Here is a 17,321-nt window from a genome sequence, read left to right as displayed (position 1 = left end):
AAAGAAAATAGTAAAACATAAATGTCATAGAATTTTACAATCCTTAAGGGCCATTTTATGTGCCATGAATAGAAATAATGAAGCTGTTTAATGAAGTAATTTTATAATCTAGGGAAGACAGAGCCTCAGGTGCTAAGCCATCTGTCACGCATGGCCTCCCTGGACAATCTCTGATACTCGCTCAGACTTATCTTCTTTTTGGAGTCCCAGCTAAAGGGAAGTCATTTGGGTCATGCCACTGCATCACTCAAGATCGCTTTCTTTCTAGAAGCTCAGACATGAAAATGGCTGTTCCGAAAGTCAAGGCAATTGTGGTTGACTACTCTACCCCGAAGCCCATGGTCCCCTTGGAGGACATCCCTAGGATCACACATGTTATACTATAGATGCTGCATTTTCCAGCTCTTCTAGATACAATTTGTCATTACTAAATGCTTGTTGAAGTATCTTAAAAGAGATGACAAATTCATTAGAACAAGACACATGATGAAATATGAGAATCAAGTTCAAATTACTTAGTCTTGAGCTCTTCATTTTCAAGTCAATAGAGATGTTATAAAATCATGTTCCTACTAAAAAAAAAAAAAGCTACCATTGGATGTCTCCTGAGTATGGATGTGAAAGAAAGAACTTTTCTGATTTTTAACATCCTGCAGATTTGGGGGCTATTGCATTGAAGCGCTCTTCGGAACAGCTTATGAACCCAGCAGAGCCAAAAGAAAGCACAGCTACAGATTTCTCAGCCTCCCTCCTGTGTTTTTGTAGCTTCACATCTCCGATGTAAAAATCGCAGTTGAGAGTCTCATATAAAAAGCACTCTCAAGATTTATTTGCTTTTTAATATTATAAAATTGCAACAGAAATTGGTTTGGTGCTTTATAGGACCCTGTACTCGTGAAGTTAGGCTTTAAGGGGGTTGAAGGCTCTTTAACAATACTTATACAGATTAAATGTCTCTAAATAACATCCCGATATGGGTGAGACAATGGACTATAATTTTGTGTTCCAGTAATTGTTTCTGGTATTCTTGTTTTTAAAATTTTCTTTGACATAGTGCTCAGATGCATTTTTTTGAAAACAAAATCTACCAAGTATGTTCTCTTCTTTCTTTCCCTATTTCTGCATAATTGTGCTAATATACTAGCTAGGGCAGTTATATTTTAAATGGCATGTATATATTTAGCAGCATAATTATGCAAATTACATGTGTTTATGATTGTAAATATCCTTTAGGAGCAGTTACTTAGCATCTAGTCCTGAAACAATTTTTGAAGAATTCTGGTTGAAATGCTTAGAGTTTACTCCTGAATTTACTTCCCTGCTGTGTGAAGGTGGGTCTCATAATTCTCCCTCACCGGGCAAAATATTGCGCAGTGGCAAAAAAAAAGTATGGATTCTTTAGCGGACCTGGACATTTTATGCCACTTATTGGCTTTGTGACCTTGGGAAAGTTACTTAACCTCTCTGAGCCTCAGTTTCTGCATCTGTGAAATAGGGATGATGATAGTACATACCTCCCTGGGTTGTCGTGACAATGACTTCATATGATGTATGAGAACTGCTCAACACAGTGCCTGGCTCATAAAAGGCTCAATGACTGCTAGCTGCCACCCACATCCTCCTCCTCCTTACACACATCCCAGCAGCATGACATGGCAGCCCAGTCACTGAGTTCTCCAAAGCTGAGCTCCGGGCAGACTGTGAGCTGTAGGTGGGGAGGAGGAAGGACGGTGTGAGCCCCACGCCTCACTGCCGAGGGAACGATGAGGGGACAGGTGGGGGTGCTACAGGCAGAAGTTCTCAACTCAAGTTCTTTTTACTAGAGAATCATTCTTCACTTTTGTCATGTGCCTGGTGGAATAAGTGGGGGTGTTTAGGTCTTTCAGTAAGTGTGACCCTAAATGTAGAGGGTGGGGGGAGGTGTGTCTGCATGTGTCTGTGTGGGGTGTATGTCTCTATGTGTTTGTGTGATGTGTGTGTATGTCTATACAGCGTGTCTTTTATGGTATGTGTGTGTGTGTCTGTATAGTGCGCATGTCTGTGTCGATGTGGTATATGTGTGTGTCTGTATCCGTCTGTGTTATGTGTGTATATGTCTGTGTGATGTATGTATGTGTGTGTCTGTGTGTATCTGTGCATATTTGTGGGGCTTCAAGAGAAGGAATCTGGCCAGCTTACATACACACAAGCATTCTAATTCTACCCTCTAGAGATGAGCCAGTTAACAGGTGAGGAGTCACCTTGGCAAGTGTGTGAGATAAAATACTTCCTTGGCTATTTCACATTTTGGGGAATGAAAAATGTGAAAATGTAAAATTATATCATAATTACAATCGCATGTCAGAATACGCTAGTGATAATGACAGTGTATTTTAGGTGAACATTAATCTTTTTTTAGTCAGCTTTTCTAATATTTGTTATTCAGGAAATATGATAATTTTGATTTTCTAAAAAAGTTTTCTAACACGTAAAAGAGAAATCCATAGAATTTTCTGAGGTTTGGTAAAATGGTAATCTCTGATGCTGGCAAATCCTTTTTAAAGAGGAAGTGGAGGACCTAAAAGAATATTGGTGGTTGGTCAGGCACGGTGGCTCACGCCTGTAATCTTAGCACTCTGGGAGGCTGAGTCAGGAGGATCGCTTGAGGCCAGGAGTTCAAGGCCAGCCTGAGCAGAATGAGACCCCATCTCTAAAAAAAAGAGAAAAATTAGCCAGGTGTGGTGGTGCCATGCCTGTAGTCCCAGCTGCTTGGGAGGCTGAGGCAGGAGGATTGCTTGAGCCCAGGAGTATGAGGCTGCTGTGAGCTGTGATGATGCCACTGCACTCTAGCGAGGGCAACAGGAGAGACCCTGTCTCAAAAAAAATAAAAATAAATAAAAATATCGATGGTACTGAAAAGTAAAATCCTTCAAGACTTTGATCAGGGACCCATACAGAGAAGACTCCACAGATCAGCAGAAGGTTTCTTTGTTTTGTTCTCTCTCATAACTAAATCCCTGGAAGCACGGGGCTCAGTGATGCTCATTAAATTGCGTATGTGTGGCAACTACATGGCGACACCAGACTAGGTTCTGGGACGAAGCAGACAAAGCCCTCCAAACCCAGAGAGGTGGGAATAGTTTAGCATGATCACAATAGACTCAAGCTCTTGATCCTTTTCTACCCACAAAGCAGGTCAGCGTGTGTGTGGGGGGATGATGGGATGGTGGGATTCAGGCTCTCAACATTATATACTGGAGATGGACTGTTTTTTTTATTGTTTCCTGGACTAAATTCTTACAGTTCTAAGTCCCATCCCCTCGGTGACACACCATTTCCCACCCAGCGCCTCACAGCTCACTGCAGCGGACCAGTGTGTTATCCTTTCTGTGAAGCCCACAGCATAAGCTTCCAAGCCTTCCGGCACATCTTAGTAGATTCCTCTCTAGTTGTGACACTGGTCAGCTTCAATGAGCCAGTATGAGTGTTTATCCTATCTCCCTTGGCTGTCCATGGTTACGAGAAGAGTCCCTTTCTTTGATGCTTAGAATTTCACTTCCTAAAGACTGTGGAAAGGAGAGAATAAATACTATTTTGCAATCCTTAATTTTTCTTAGTCCTATTTAATCAAGCCAGTCACTGTTGCTGTTTTTCTAACTCCATGAGAGAATTAGAATTTGTTGCTCCATGCATGACTCCAAAACTTTCACATTCATTCTCTTTCCATCCTCCTAAAACCTTTCTGCTGTCATATTCCCTATGACTGAACAAATTAGGAGGGACAGGCCTTTCATGATAAAACTCTACTAAAGGGGACAGGGCTTTCTGACTTGTGTGTGAAAATGGTAAGGTAGACAGTTCACATTCCATTCACAATTTTGGTCTTCCTTTTATATATGGTTATGTAAGAATAAGTGATACTATCGTTTTTAGGTAAGAGCAGTGGTTCTAATAAGGTACTGAGTAACTCAACATCTGGATTTTATCTTTTTATGCCTTTTCTGATCCATATGACAACAGGTAACATGTTTAACCTCTTTTAGATTCGATTTCTTTGACTAGGTTTTTATGATTATAATAATTATGTTGACTTCCTTCAACCAATTCAGGCTAGGGAAATTCCCTCTATCCAAACGAGCTTTTCTATCACTAGATGAACTTTGGAGGATTTTCAAGATACAATAGGAAGGCTCTGGACTGTTAAATTATAAAATATGTTATCTATTTAAAAAGAAATTTAGATACCCAAAAGTGTCTCATTCACTAGCAAAATTCTGCTGATTTCAACACCACTCCTGAATGAGTCTTAAATCCAAACCATTTTATTTTCACGCAAATTCAATTTTTATCATCCTAGAAGATAGATCGTGACACATTCTTTCTGTTTTCCCCCTACCAGATGAGAAAATGAAATTGCATTCCACAAGGAAAATCACAAACGGCCATTTCAAACAGGTAAAACTGGGACCACTCACTCCTTAGTTTCAGTGGTAGATCAATTATTAGGATGTCTTGATCTATTTGTCTGAATGGTTTCTGTTGATCGCAATTTTCTTCCAAATTATTCCGATTTATGGTAATTTATAGGAATAACACAGCTGTCGGCGTGCCTACCTTAACCCCCACCGATTTAGAAACGCTTTGCAAAAAAGGGTAACTGTGACGCCGCTCTATTCTCCACAGCACCTGCTGGGCACACTGCATTTGTTCTTTGCTTTGACCTCTGCAGAGCAGCCCACTTAGGCACAGACCACCCTCGGCTGCCCTCCCCACACCTTACCTGGTCTCTCTGTCTTTGGGTATCGTAGCAGTGCTGTAAGCAAAAACTTGCTTCTCAACTAGAGGAGGGCCAAGGTCCACAATGCCAGATAATCCTGGAGCGTTCCGTGGTTTTTCTATGTACACCAAGGTGCCCGGCTCCTTTTTAAAGGACTGGCGGCTCGGCGAGGCCCGGTCTGGCTGCAGGGTGTGAGGGGGCCCGTGGGCGTTATAATGAGCGTGCATATCTATCATTCTCAGGTCACTGACCCGGTGAGGAGAGGCGGGCGGCGTTTTGGAGCCCAGCGTCGGCAAATGGCTATCTGGATATTTCCTTGACTTCTGTCTGTACAGCGACTGCTCCATATGCATTTCCGCTTGCAAAGACGGGTTGCAATAAGCACTCGCCGACCGGATCGCCGTGCGGTGATATGCAATGATGTGATCCGGGACATCCAGCGGGTGCCCACCGTGGGACGAGGCTATACTCATCCGGCCCTCGTGATAAAGGTAAGGATCTGCATAGAAACCCTCGTTCCTGTACATCGTGATGTTTTTGCCACTCATATCTTCGTCTGGCTTGACATCTCTCCTTTCCAGGATGGCGCTCGGGCTTGGTGAGATGGGTCTGGAGACTGGGAGGCTGGAGAGTCTGTCCCTGGGGATGGTGGCGTTGCCAGGAACAACCATGGGGCGGGTGCCCCCGTAAGGAATTCTGGACGGGGAGGGAGGCATGGAATGTGGCACGGGCGTGGACGGCGGGGAATTGGGAATCACGTGGGGTGGATGGGCTGTAGATCCAGGCCGAGAGGCACCGGGGCCATCTCCTCTTGCATAAACAATTTCTCTCTGCATCTGAAAAGAAAGCAAGGAATGAGAAAGTCTACTTGGATATTCACATTTTTTTAGAGAAGTCTGACTTTGTGACCACGTGGCTTCCTAGATGTGGGAGTCTGAATAATGCCTGTTCCCCTGCAAGATGTCCACATTCTGGTCGCTGGACCATGTGAATATACTCCTTTACATGGCATAAAGGGACTTTATAGATGGAATGAAGCTAAGACGGTGAGATGGAAGAACAGAATCCAGGTGGCTCCAGTGCAATCACAGGGGTCTTTGTCTGTGGAAGAGGGAGGCAGGAAACTCAGTGGGGTGGTGGGGACCTGTGATGCTGGAAATAAAGTCAGAGAGAGAAAAGTGAAGGTGGCAAGAGGCGTGGCCATGAGCCGGCCATGAAGGCGGCTGCTAGCACCTGGGACAGGCAAGGAGACCGATAGTCCCCTACAGCCTCCAGAGCGAGTGTGGCCCTGCCGACACATGGCTGGTGGCTGGTGAAACCCATTTTGGACTTCTAACCTCCAAAACTGTAAGCTAATACATTTCTGGTGTTTTCAGCTACAACTTTTGCAGTAATTTGTGACAGCAACCATAGGACATGAATACCCGCCATGTAGAGCTCAGGGTTGTGGGGTTTGAAGGAAAAATAGTGCCATGGTTTAAATTTTGAGGTCATAGTGCTTAATAAATGTGGAGCTAGTGTATCCACAGTGCTGCACTTATGTCTTTTAAAACTTGTCTCCAGTGCATTTTACTGCTATTAGCTCTGGGAAACAGTAATCGTGTTTCCCATCTTTGAAAGCCGATACAATCTAAGGACATGGCCCGTGAGGAAGAGGACATGCATGAGGAACGACGTGGAGGGAAGTTCCATTCATTCATTCACCAGTTCTTCATCTGAGCCTGTGAGAAACCAGCACAGGGAGGCTGGGAGGAAGTGCAGATTCAGGAGGTCAGAGTGCAATTTACAACTGACCCTTGAACAACATGGGTTTGAACTGCACGTGTGTGTGCAGATTTTCTTAGGCATCTGCCAGCCCTGAGACAGCAAAACCAAGCTGCCCTCCTCCCCTTCCTCCTCCCCCTCCCCCTCCTCCTATTCAACGTGAAGAGGACGAGGATGAAGACCTTCATGGCCATCCACTTCCACTCAATGAATAGCAAATATATTTTCTCTTCCTTATGACCTTCTAAATAACATTTTCTTTTCTCTAGCTTACTCTGTTGTAAGAATGCAGTATATAATACACATACAAAATCAGTGCTAATCAACTGTTTATATTGTTGATAAGGTTTCCCATCAACAGCAGGCTATTAGTAGTGAAGTTTTGGGGGAGTCAAGAGTTATATATTGATTTCTGACTGCACGGGGGTTGGCGCCCCTAACCACTGCATTGTTCAAGCGTCAACTGGAATTTGCACCCACACCCCTGTGTTTAGCAAGGGGCAAGATTCAAAACTACAAATTCATGGAGGATACGATTATTTGATACATTTTTGCTTTGGTCAAGGTCCCAGCGGGAAACGCCCACTAAGATTCTCCGGATGGCTGTGAGGGAAGCACAGACGGCCTTGGCCCGTCCTCCAAGTTCTAGTTGTGCTATCACAGGAACTCACGTTCCCTGTCCTGACTTTCAGGAGATGTGACAAACAAGAAGGGTATAAGTGGCTGGAAAGTGCATGAGGAGAGACGAGGGGGTCTGGACCAAGTTGAGCAGCTGAGAGACTCATGGTGTGGGTGACGGTGTGGGTGACAGTGTGGGTGACAGGGGAAAGACAGTAGAGAAAGTGGTAAAGGAAACAGAGCCCAATGCCCTGAGTACAAATCAACTGATTCCTTATCAAAAAATGCATTTGTTTAGTAAACAGTACTCACCGAGCGCTCTGCTAAGAGCCCGCATTGTTGTAGGATACAGTTCTGAACAAGCCCCCAAGTCCCTGCCATGCAGAGGGCACATTCTCTCTCGTATGTCTCTCTCATAGACGACAATGCGGAGGAAGAACCCGCGGGGACTGGGACTTCCTTATCTTGTTCCAGCCCTGCAAAATCCCCGACCTGGGAGTTTTACATATGACGGTAGATTTCATAAGGAACGTGACCAACTAAAAGTGCAAACGCTTACGTGCACATACGGAAGGAACATTCGCGGGGTGTCCGGCAGATGGGAGGGGGAGGAGGGGAAGGGTAAATTCACACCTAATGGGTGCGGTGTGCACTTTGTAGAGGATGGGCACGCTTGTAGCTCTGACTCGGGTAGTGCAAAGGCAATATAGGTAACCAAAGTGTTTGTACCCCCATAATATTCTGGAAAAAAAGTGCAAACAAGGTGCAAACGTGTGGTGACAAAATGAAGCCCACTGAGTATACATTAACTGAGCACCATTAAATTGGCCTCTGGGCTCCTATTTCTGGGTCCCAGACTGTTTCTGGGGCTCCTGGAGTATGCAGTCTCCTCCTCACAATTACAATTTTATCTCCACTGCCCCCACAGCACAAACACACACACAGACACACAGACACACACACAGTTCCTACCACAATAGGCTACTCTGGGCTCCCTTCTCTAAATATAACTTGTGACATCCTCAAGCTGTCCTCACCCTGGAACTCTCTCCCCACGTCCTAGCCCTTGTGGATCCACACCTAGGCCTTGGCTTGAGGCCAGACGCCAGGTGCATCTGCTCCGCCTGGTCCCTTCCGGGACGTGCTCGCGCAGTCCTCTCTGCCTGCTCAACACCCTCGTGACTCAGGTGTTCATTGCCTTGGACCAAGAGGGACAGTCCCAAGGTCACTGTGTGATAATATACGAGATTGATTCTCATTCCGGAATGGCTGGAGCAACCATGCGGCAGAGGTTTTGCAGGAGAGCAACAGGGAACCTCCACACCTACCTCTCTGACTTCCACCATTCAGAGCTCAATAAGAAGAAAAGTGTGGCTTGGCTGTAAGCAACACAGGGCTTCACAGGTCAGAAAATACAAGCGGGACTGGCTCAGCGAGCAGCGGATATCTGGGCAAATTCCCCACATAATCAGATCACACAATGCAATAATCAACCAACACAAACATCAGCATAAATTCATCACAGCGACTCAAACATGCCACTGTGTATAAAGCATCACACAGCGCCCAGGGCAAATCAGGTACAACAGATGGTAGGTCCTATTATCATTACTCTTATTAATTCCCCCCCAAAAAGACTGAAAACATCTAGAGCTCACTGGGGTTGTAAGGGGTTAGTCACTACTCCCTGTTGTTTTTCCCCCTTAGCTGGCTTCAGATGACATCATGATTTGGGGGACCTTGACCCCAATGAACACAAAGCAGAAACTTCCCTCTTTCTGGCAAGAGAGTAAAAGGAGACATTATGATCCTAGGACGTATAGAATCGTCTAGAAGGATAAAGAATATTAATAAAAGGAATATGTAAAATTAATTTTAATTAATGAAAGCCTGTGTAAATATCCTTTGAAACAGCAGAAGTATCTGCATAGGTATTTTAAAAACACGTTAAGTCATGTGCAAAAAAATGATGAGGAGGTACATTATATAAACAGCTTTTAAAATGAAACATTAAAAAATCTCATTAGAAAAAAAATCTCATTAGACTTCCTGGTGGCATGTGTAGATGAGATCCAAAAGAAATAGAATAATTAATTAAAAATAATTCTGATACATTGTGTTAGGCATTCGTATGGGGGATGTTGATGATATTGAAAATATTTAATAGCCAATATCCAGGATGGCGCGGGTACCAGCCAACTAGGATGGGACCTCAGCCAATGAGGATAGATCTGAGCCATGAGCAACTGGCATGGTGGATCTGGCAGCAATGGTGCGCATCAAAATCATCTTGCCACCATCCAACAGGGTCACTGAAAGAATCACTGTCAACCTTAGTTATCCACTGAGGGCTGAGTACAAGGATTCGGTTGTGATAGAACAGGTAAGCTGAGGTCGAATGTCTCCATCAATACAGGCAGTTTAGAGGTTGGAAGCCTTTGGCAGAATCCTTATGTTGGTCTGCCAAGCTATGTGATTTTCCACGACTGAGTTTTAAAAAGAACCCTGATCATTTCATCCTCGCCTCTAAATAGAGCCCAAGAGGAGAATGACATAATGATCCCATTTTACAGTGGGGATTTTTTTTTTAAACCCACAACTCGAATGAATCCTTGAAACTAGATAACTTGGGTTCACACACTAAAGGATATGGACCAACCAAAGGCACTCACTCTTAGGATGTGGAGGACGGTAAGAGGAAATGAGAAGAGAGAACTGTTTTCAAGTTTTCAGTGTGATCTGCCAAGGAGAACACTCGCTATTGCAATAAAAACTAGACTTTAGAGACTCCAGAAGACACCTCCCCGAGTGACTCAGGCAAGGTGATGACTCAGATTTTGTAATTCATAATTTAAAATGACCCCAGCCTTTCACGCCGGTGGTCTTTCCATGGAGAGATCTTCCTAGAATCACGCACTGACACAATTTCATTTTGTTTTGTTTTTAAACTGTTATTTGGTGAATGAGTAAAGACATGGTATTAAATACATACTGGGTTTTTCCTGCCCTGGTACTCAAAGTCAGACCTTCTAGGAGAAAATGATATTAAACTTGCAAAATGAAATAAACACCACACACACACACACACACACACACACACACACACACACACACACACTTGCCATTCACCTTAATATGCCTGAATCCTTTGTTCTACCAATAATATCTCTGATGCGTAATCTTCTCTATCATCTCACTTCTCCTAGTAAAATTATCTGGATATGTTATTATCATTGACACTTTTTCCCCAGAAGATTTTAACACTCATGCCTTTATGTGATCTTTAAAGAATTCCATTTTATAGCAAGAAAGAAACAACCTACACACAAAAATAAAGGTTCTTCTAACACCTTATCCAAATATAACACAGATACTTATTTGTCTGCACCTAAGCCCAGACACAGAAAATGTTACTTTATCTGCACTAGGTATGTTGCCAATGTTACGAACGAGAATGTTCTCCCCCATTTATCTGCTTTGTTGGGTGCTGTCTCTCCCTCTTTCCATTCCTGCCCAAACCACTATTGCGTCTTGGTTGTTTGAGTCCTTCCAGCTCTTGGAAACAAGGTAGTTTCTTCCAGGACGTCATTACCATGGTCCCAGCTGAGAGGCTGGTGTCCCTACCCACGGCACGGCAGCCCAAGATGCTGTTTGCCTCATTCTCCTGAAAGACCAGAAAATATCTAGGGTGGTTCCAAATTAATTATCTGAAGTTCGAGTTAGGAATCCTTACAAATGACTATATTCCATTTCCCAAAAGCACCGTAAGTCAAATCAAACATCTCTCATTCAGAAGTTTCAGTATGATAAGAAGGAACATCCTAAAATTATTTCTGAGGGAAAAAAAATCTAGCATGAAAAATATTTACTTAAAATCATTTTGGGAAACTGTCTCATGTAATCACGTCTCTCTGTGGAGCACTTAAAATACATATATTCTTTGCGGAAGGGGAATATTATCCTCAGTTTATTGTATTTCAAACCCCACCCTTCCCAAGTCTAGAATTTGTAAACATACCACTCAAACAGACCACACAATGAAGTAACCGAAGAAAATTGTAAAGGATTCCTAAGACGCTTTCACCCTCAAAGAATTAAAGCCACTTACTTTTTCTTAAGGAAAATCACCTGTATAACTAGCGCCGTGAACAAGCACATTGGCTCAGCTCCCGACTACACAATTCTTTTGTTTGCTGGCTTCATCTAAATCGTCGCTTCCACACTTGGATATTTTAAACAGCTTTCTCTCCAGAGACAAAAGGCATCACAAAAGACACAGAGGTCCTAAGAAGTTTCCCAGCTTGAGTGTTCACAAGACCATTCTGTTTTACCCAGTTTTCTGAGCGAAGCTGCCACGGGCATGGATAAAAAGTAGCCCTCCCTATGATAAGGCAATTTCTCCTCCCCTTGGAAATTAGTCACTGAATAACCTCAGCCAACCCACAACCAACCACAGGCCACCGCACGGCTGACTCAGTCCTTCAATGATTGCTTGCAGGGAGAACACTCACCAACTCCGAGAGGCCTAGGTGAATGGGTTAACAGTAAAGGGAATATTACAAAAGAGATTTTTCCTAAGGCAAACGGGATCATTAAAACAAGCAAACAACCAGCTACCGAGAAACGAAACCATCCGAAAACCCAGCCCCGAGGACCGACCAACCCTTGGATCACTTTTCTGTTGAGTTAAGGGTTCTGTTGCAAAAACCCAGACCAGCACCCAACACTCATTCTGCTGCCGGACTTTTGAAGTCTGAGGATTGGCAACTGGAGGAACCGGAGCCTCTTCTACTGGTTTATAACACGGGAGGGTGACCAGGAGGCTGTCTGTTAATTAACCAGCCTGGTTTTATTTACCAAGCTGGACTTTGGGTGGCAGCCACTATCACTCCCGCACAGCACTGGGCAAGTGTGATCCATCAACCTGGAAAATGCATCCGAGATGGGAAGAAGAGAGAGAGAGGGCAAGCCAGGCTGTGCAAAGAGGAGATGTGAGGAAGGAAACCAGAGCCTTTCTGTCCCTCCCTAAACAGGATGGAGGAGGAGAAGTGGTCTCCAGAGACTCTTGCAAGCAGCTGCCATCAGCACAGCTGTTCTCTTGCAGGAGGACAGGTACGAGGGGGTAGGCGTGTGTCCCTAACACCAAGTGATCTGTGCCCCTCCCAGCCGAGGACAGGTGTTCATGCACCGCTGACAAAGGGCGAAGGTGAAAGGAAGCATCTCCTTTGCAGGCAGGTAGGCTCTGTTTAATCACCGTCGTCGTGTTTTCTGAGCCCTTGGGGACTGAGTGGAGCCCAAAGCCATCCAAGCGGGAACCAGGCGACAAGGAACTGCACACGCCACACGCCGGGCTGGAAGCCCCACTGGCCTCATGCCACACCCAGCTACCACGCTCTGGGCAGCCTGTGCGTTTTTGAAGCTTTTAGAGGCTGTGCTTGCTGACCAAAAGAATTCTATGACGTCTTTAAAGTTCAAATCCAGTCACCATTGCAGACTTCTAAAAAGCTGTTTACTGCTATCAAATCGCTTTCTAAGTTATTTAAAAGAGGGGAAACGGAGCACGTGACGTTGCCACCCTCCCAAGATGTCTCATGAGAAACGATATTTGGATGAGGTGGTTGTAACAGATGCCACCTAAGAGGTCGGAAAAGAGTAGAAGGAATTCGAAAGCCCTTGTTTTGATTTTTAATCAAATCAGCAAGGGTTTGTTATTTCTCTCCAGAGTAGGGAAACACACACTATCAGCCCCCGATGCATCTGGGAGGCATTTGGCAGGTTTGGTTTCTTCGGTCAAACACGTGCTTTCCAGGAAGGGGGATGTGGGATCGGTTTCTCTTGTCTGATTAAGCCACGACCCCACCCCTCCCACGTCCCCCAAAGACTCCTGTTTTATGGCGTGAGATGAGCTAACACGCATGGCTCCTTTATTGACATTTACCTGCTTATTATATGCAGGGCTGCTTGTTCCAGTGACTGCTTGCGAAGTGTCCCGGGCCAGGCTGCCCCCAGGAAGCAGAAGCAGTGAATTCTCCCTGCTCTCTGGCTAAGTGACTCAAGCCCTGTTCAACGTGTCATTCCACGTCAGCTACCTTTCCAGAGAGGTGGCTTCTGTTGACCTTGGTGTAATGTAAGTCGGTGGGTTCAATGCAAGAGGAGGTCTGGTTTACCTCTCCCATCCCTGCCTTCCGGCCATGTTCACGGCAATTTCCTTTCACTTTCAGAATGCTCCAGGGCACGGTCTGCAGTGTGCACGCATGGCTTCGTCATTAGCAGAGCAGTCACTCACTGTCAGGAGTTTGCAAGCCAAACCCATCCTGCGGTGAATCAGGGTGAGTTAAATGCTCTCTAGCAAGCATGGAGCTCACCCGAGAGAGGGGGAGTTCAGCATCCTAAGGCCCCCAGAGTACCAGCTAATGAACCAGGCAAGCCGATTTCCTAAACAATATCCTGGTGCCCCGTAGGACCCACTGGCGTCGCCTGAGTGGGTGACGGCTGCGCTACCTTGGGATGCTACAGCCCTTGTCGAGTTCCTCTTCCCAGCAGTGTATGAAGTGTCACACGCTTCCTTTCCCCTCTCCCTTCCCTTTACTGGGGCTATAAGCAAAGTGGAAGCAATTTATTCCTTTTGAGTTAGTGTTAAGAACGGAAATGCCACTAAATATTCAGAATTGCCTCCACAGGAAATAATTTTCATGCTCTGGTAAGGCCAATAGTATTGTGAAATTTAATCCTATTTTCCCTTTCTTATTCATTTACTGGCTTTTTAAAAAAAACACATATGCTAAAAAAAACCCTCTAAACTGTGCCTATACACATGAAGGTGTTATCATTTAGTGGTTATGATGTTGGAAAAATTTCCGATTCCTCTTGTGTGCACTGTTACAATTGAGAAGACTGTCATTTGTAAAGTCTTAAGGTCTTAGTTAACCTATTAATGTTTGGTTTGATCATAAATGGAATGCCTCCTAGACATGAGACAGACTGCTGCCCAAATCATTTAATTGTCAGGGAAGCAATGGCCCAGTCGGCGGTTAGCTTACGGCTATATTTAAGATGAGCATAATTTCCATAAATATTTTGACACGAGGAACTCCGCTGAGCCCTCTAGCGCCAGGCCAGGTTGGCCGGTACCGTGTCCAACAGTGATGAAAGATCTCAGTCTGGAGCGGAATAAAGAAGTCATGTTAAATAAATCATTTAACTTCTAAGCCACGATCGATAACTGTGCAGAGCTGTAGGATGGGGAAAGGAAAAATGTCCTTCTCTCACTGATACTCAATCTTCTGTGAGGCCACTCCCCTGCTATCCAAGCCAAGGACAAACTCCTTTTGTACCTAAAATAGTTACAGTTTTCAAAACGGTATCTTTTTTCTACCACTTGCAACAGACGATACAAATAATTCCTTCTTATGACTTATCTCTACCTCTGCACATCCGCCCCTTTCCTGGATGGACACTGCTTTTATGCACGACTCCCTTTTGGTGTTTCCTAGATTTGTTGCTAGTAAGTTATCTATGTCACCCAACTATAACTTTTCAGTGCTTTAGGCTTTATTTTTCTGACAGTTCTTGAAACTCCTATTTAACTTGTCAGCCTACATGCTGCAATGTGTGATATATTGTTTTATTTGCTCATAACACTTCTTATTCTAACAAAGGTTTTTATTAGTATGTTTTAAGACAGGATCTTCCCTCTGTTGCTTAGGCTGGAGTGCAGTGGCACAATCACAGCTCACTGCAACCTTGAACTCCTGGGCTGATGGAATTCTCCCACCTCAGCCTCTCAAGTAACTAGGACTACAGGCATGCACCACTGTGCTCGGCTAATTTCATTTGCTTGTTTTAATTTTTTGTAGATGGGTCTTGCTATGTTGCCCAGGCTGGTCTCAAACTCCTGGCCTCAAGCAATCCTATTGCCTCAGCCTCCCAAAGTGCTGGGATTATAGGTGTGAGCCACTGTACCTGGCTGCCCCCCAACCTCAGCCACCCAGATAATCACCCAGCAGTCTGCAGTTTACAAAGTGCTCTCAACTGTGACTTTATTTCAGGGGCCCCAGAACTCAGTGAAAGACACAGAACAGGTGTTACTATCCCCATTTGAACAGGTAGGAAACAGAAGTGCAGAGAGTTAAGAACTTCGCCCAACTTCACACAGCTAGTAAGTAGAGCAGCAGCAAGAACCCCCATTTCTGGTGGCTGCAGCTTCACCGCTGCCTCTACTGTGTGAGTGTGAAATGCCGCGTCCTCCAGGACACCGGGAGCTGTTCTGCAAGAAATCATGCTCCTAACGCCATCCCAACCAGGATCATGGAAAGGTTACTGGCTTGGCCTTTGGGGTCCAACATGGAGAACTCCATCTGAGAGGTAGCTCTTTGTTTCACTCTCAGGTCCAGAGTTTCACAGCAAAGAAAAAGAATCACGGAGACATCTCTGTGGGCTTGGGATCCAATTACTCTAGATACTCTCTTGACTTATTATTAGGTATTTTCTACTTGTATTAAAAGTAGTAACATTTCCACTTACTTCTTTTGATACAAGTAGAAAAAACCTAGAGTGTGATTCAGCTATAAGAAACAATGGTGATATAGCACCTCTTGTATTTTCCTGCATAGAGCTGGAACCCAGTCTACTAAGTATCCCAAGAATGGAAAAATAAGCACCACGCGTACTCACCAGCAAACTGGTTTCACTGATGAACACCTAAGTGCACATATAGGAATAACGTTTATCAGGCGTCAGGCAAATGGGAGCAGGGGGAGGGGATGAATATACATAAACATAATGAGTGCGATGCGCGTTGTCCGGGGGATGGACACACTTGAAGCTCTGACTTGGGGGGCAGGGGGGCAAAGGCAATATATATAACCTAAACATTTGTACCCCCATAATATGCTGAAATAAAAAAAAGTAGTAATATTATCATATAATTAATTATATATGTTGTATTTAACTGACATAATAGTATATATTATGCTTATATATTATAGTTACATATATTTATATATTATATATCATTCATTAGTTATCACTATGTAGATATCATATTAGTTATATATGTATATATATAACTATATATGTACATATATATGTTATATATATATGTACACACAGACACACACATATATTTCATTATCAGTCACAAACACCAGATTACTTATGGAATGAAATATCTGGGTCTTATCTGATTAAAATTCATTGCCATTATGACCCCAATCCCCCACTGGGTGACAGTCCTGAGACCACACCACTCAGAAAGGCATGTGCAGCTGACAGAAGCATTGGGTCTTCCTTTCAATGGGGGAAACTGACCTAGTGGATTATGTTGTGAGTGAAAAAAGCTAGATACAGCATTATACAGCTCTAGGATAATTATAACAATGTGAGAATTAATAAGTATATATATTTTAGTTTGATGGTGTGATATATCCGAACTTAAACAACATGATGGTGATCTATATAGAATTTTACGCTATACGACTACAGCCTAAAGGAGAGTTGAAGGGCCCATGAGAGATCATGGTGGTGAACACGCCGAGGAATGGGAGGACCACTTGGAAACCAAATGGTCCTTAATTCTTGGTCTGTCATGTCTTCTCGCAGTGGAGCTACTCAAATCTCAGCCCCTTTCTCAAAGGCTCATGCAGCCCCGGCTTCTTACCCCCAAGTGTTCCTTGGTGGGTTTAACCCCTTCAGGCCTGCCTTGGGTATCCTTTCATTTCTCCTTCTTTGCTCACAGCTTCTCTGGAACCACCTCCGCGGACCCGGGTTACAATCTCAGCCCTTCTGCTGGGATCATCCCAGTGCCTGCCTTCTGCTGTTTTCACATCGATCTCAGTAGGATATGTGTTCGTTCTATTACCGAGTAAAAGAACAAACATATAACACAAGGTGAGCTATGTCAGCAGAGCCAATTTTAAAGGGAGGGTTATAGATGACTTCTGATGAAAGGTGTTTTAGTCGTGCCATTATTTTGATCCTCGGCTGAACAAGAGCGGCCCATATGTCACGAGAAGAAAGGACTGTGTGAGGGAAGAGGCCCAGAGGACAACACTGATGGACAATAATTCACAAATCTGCCAAGTTCAATTTCTCCTCAAAATAAACATGAAAAAACAATGACAGGGCCGGGCGCGGTGGCTCACGCCTGTAATCCTAGCTCTCTGGGAGGCCGAGGCGGGCGGAT

The 17,321-nt window shown here is 44.2% G+C and overlaps 1 protein-coding gene across 10 annotated transcripts in view; it reads right to left on the bottom strand.

The window, feature by feature from the left end:
- The window catches only part of KIAA1217 (KIAA1217 ortholog), a 114,803-nt gene that overhangs the window by 66,666 nt on the left and 30,816 nt on the right, over positions 1-17,321 (bottom strand). For 7 of the 10 annotated variants that reach the window (XM_012644355.1, XM_012644413.1, XM_012644364.1 and 4 more), the window contains exon 2: positions 4,760-5,592. In XM_012644355.1, coding sequence (XP_012499809.1) covers positions 4,760-5,592 — 833 coding nt within the window. Of the gene's footprint in view, positions 1-4,759; positions 5,593-11,246; positions 11,527-17,321 lie in introns of those variants that run through there. The other 3 variants (XM_012644428.1, XM_012644371.1, XM_012644388.1) reach the window with 1 other exon arrangement.

Source organism: Propithecus coquereli, unplaced genomic scaffold (assembly GCF_000956105.1).
Source record: "Propithecus coquereli isolate 6110/MARCELLA unplaced genomic scaffold, Pcoq_1.0 Scaffold103, whole genome shotgun sequence".
NCBI lineage: Eukaryota > Metazoa > Chordata > Mammalia > Primates > Indriidae > Propithecus > Propithecus coquereli.
This window is presented reverse-complemented; position numbering and strand designations above follow the sequence as displayed.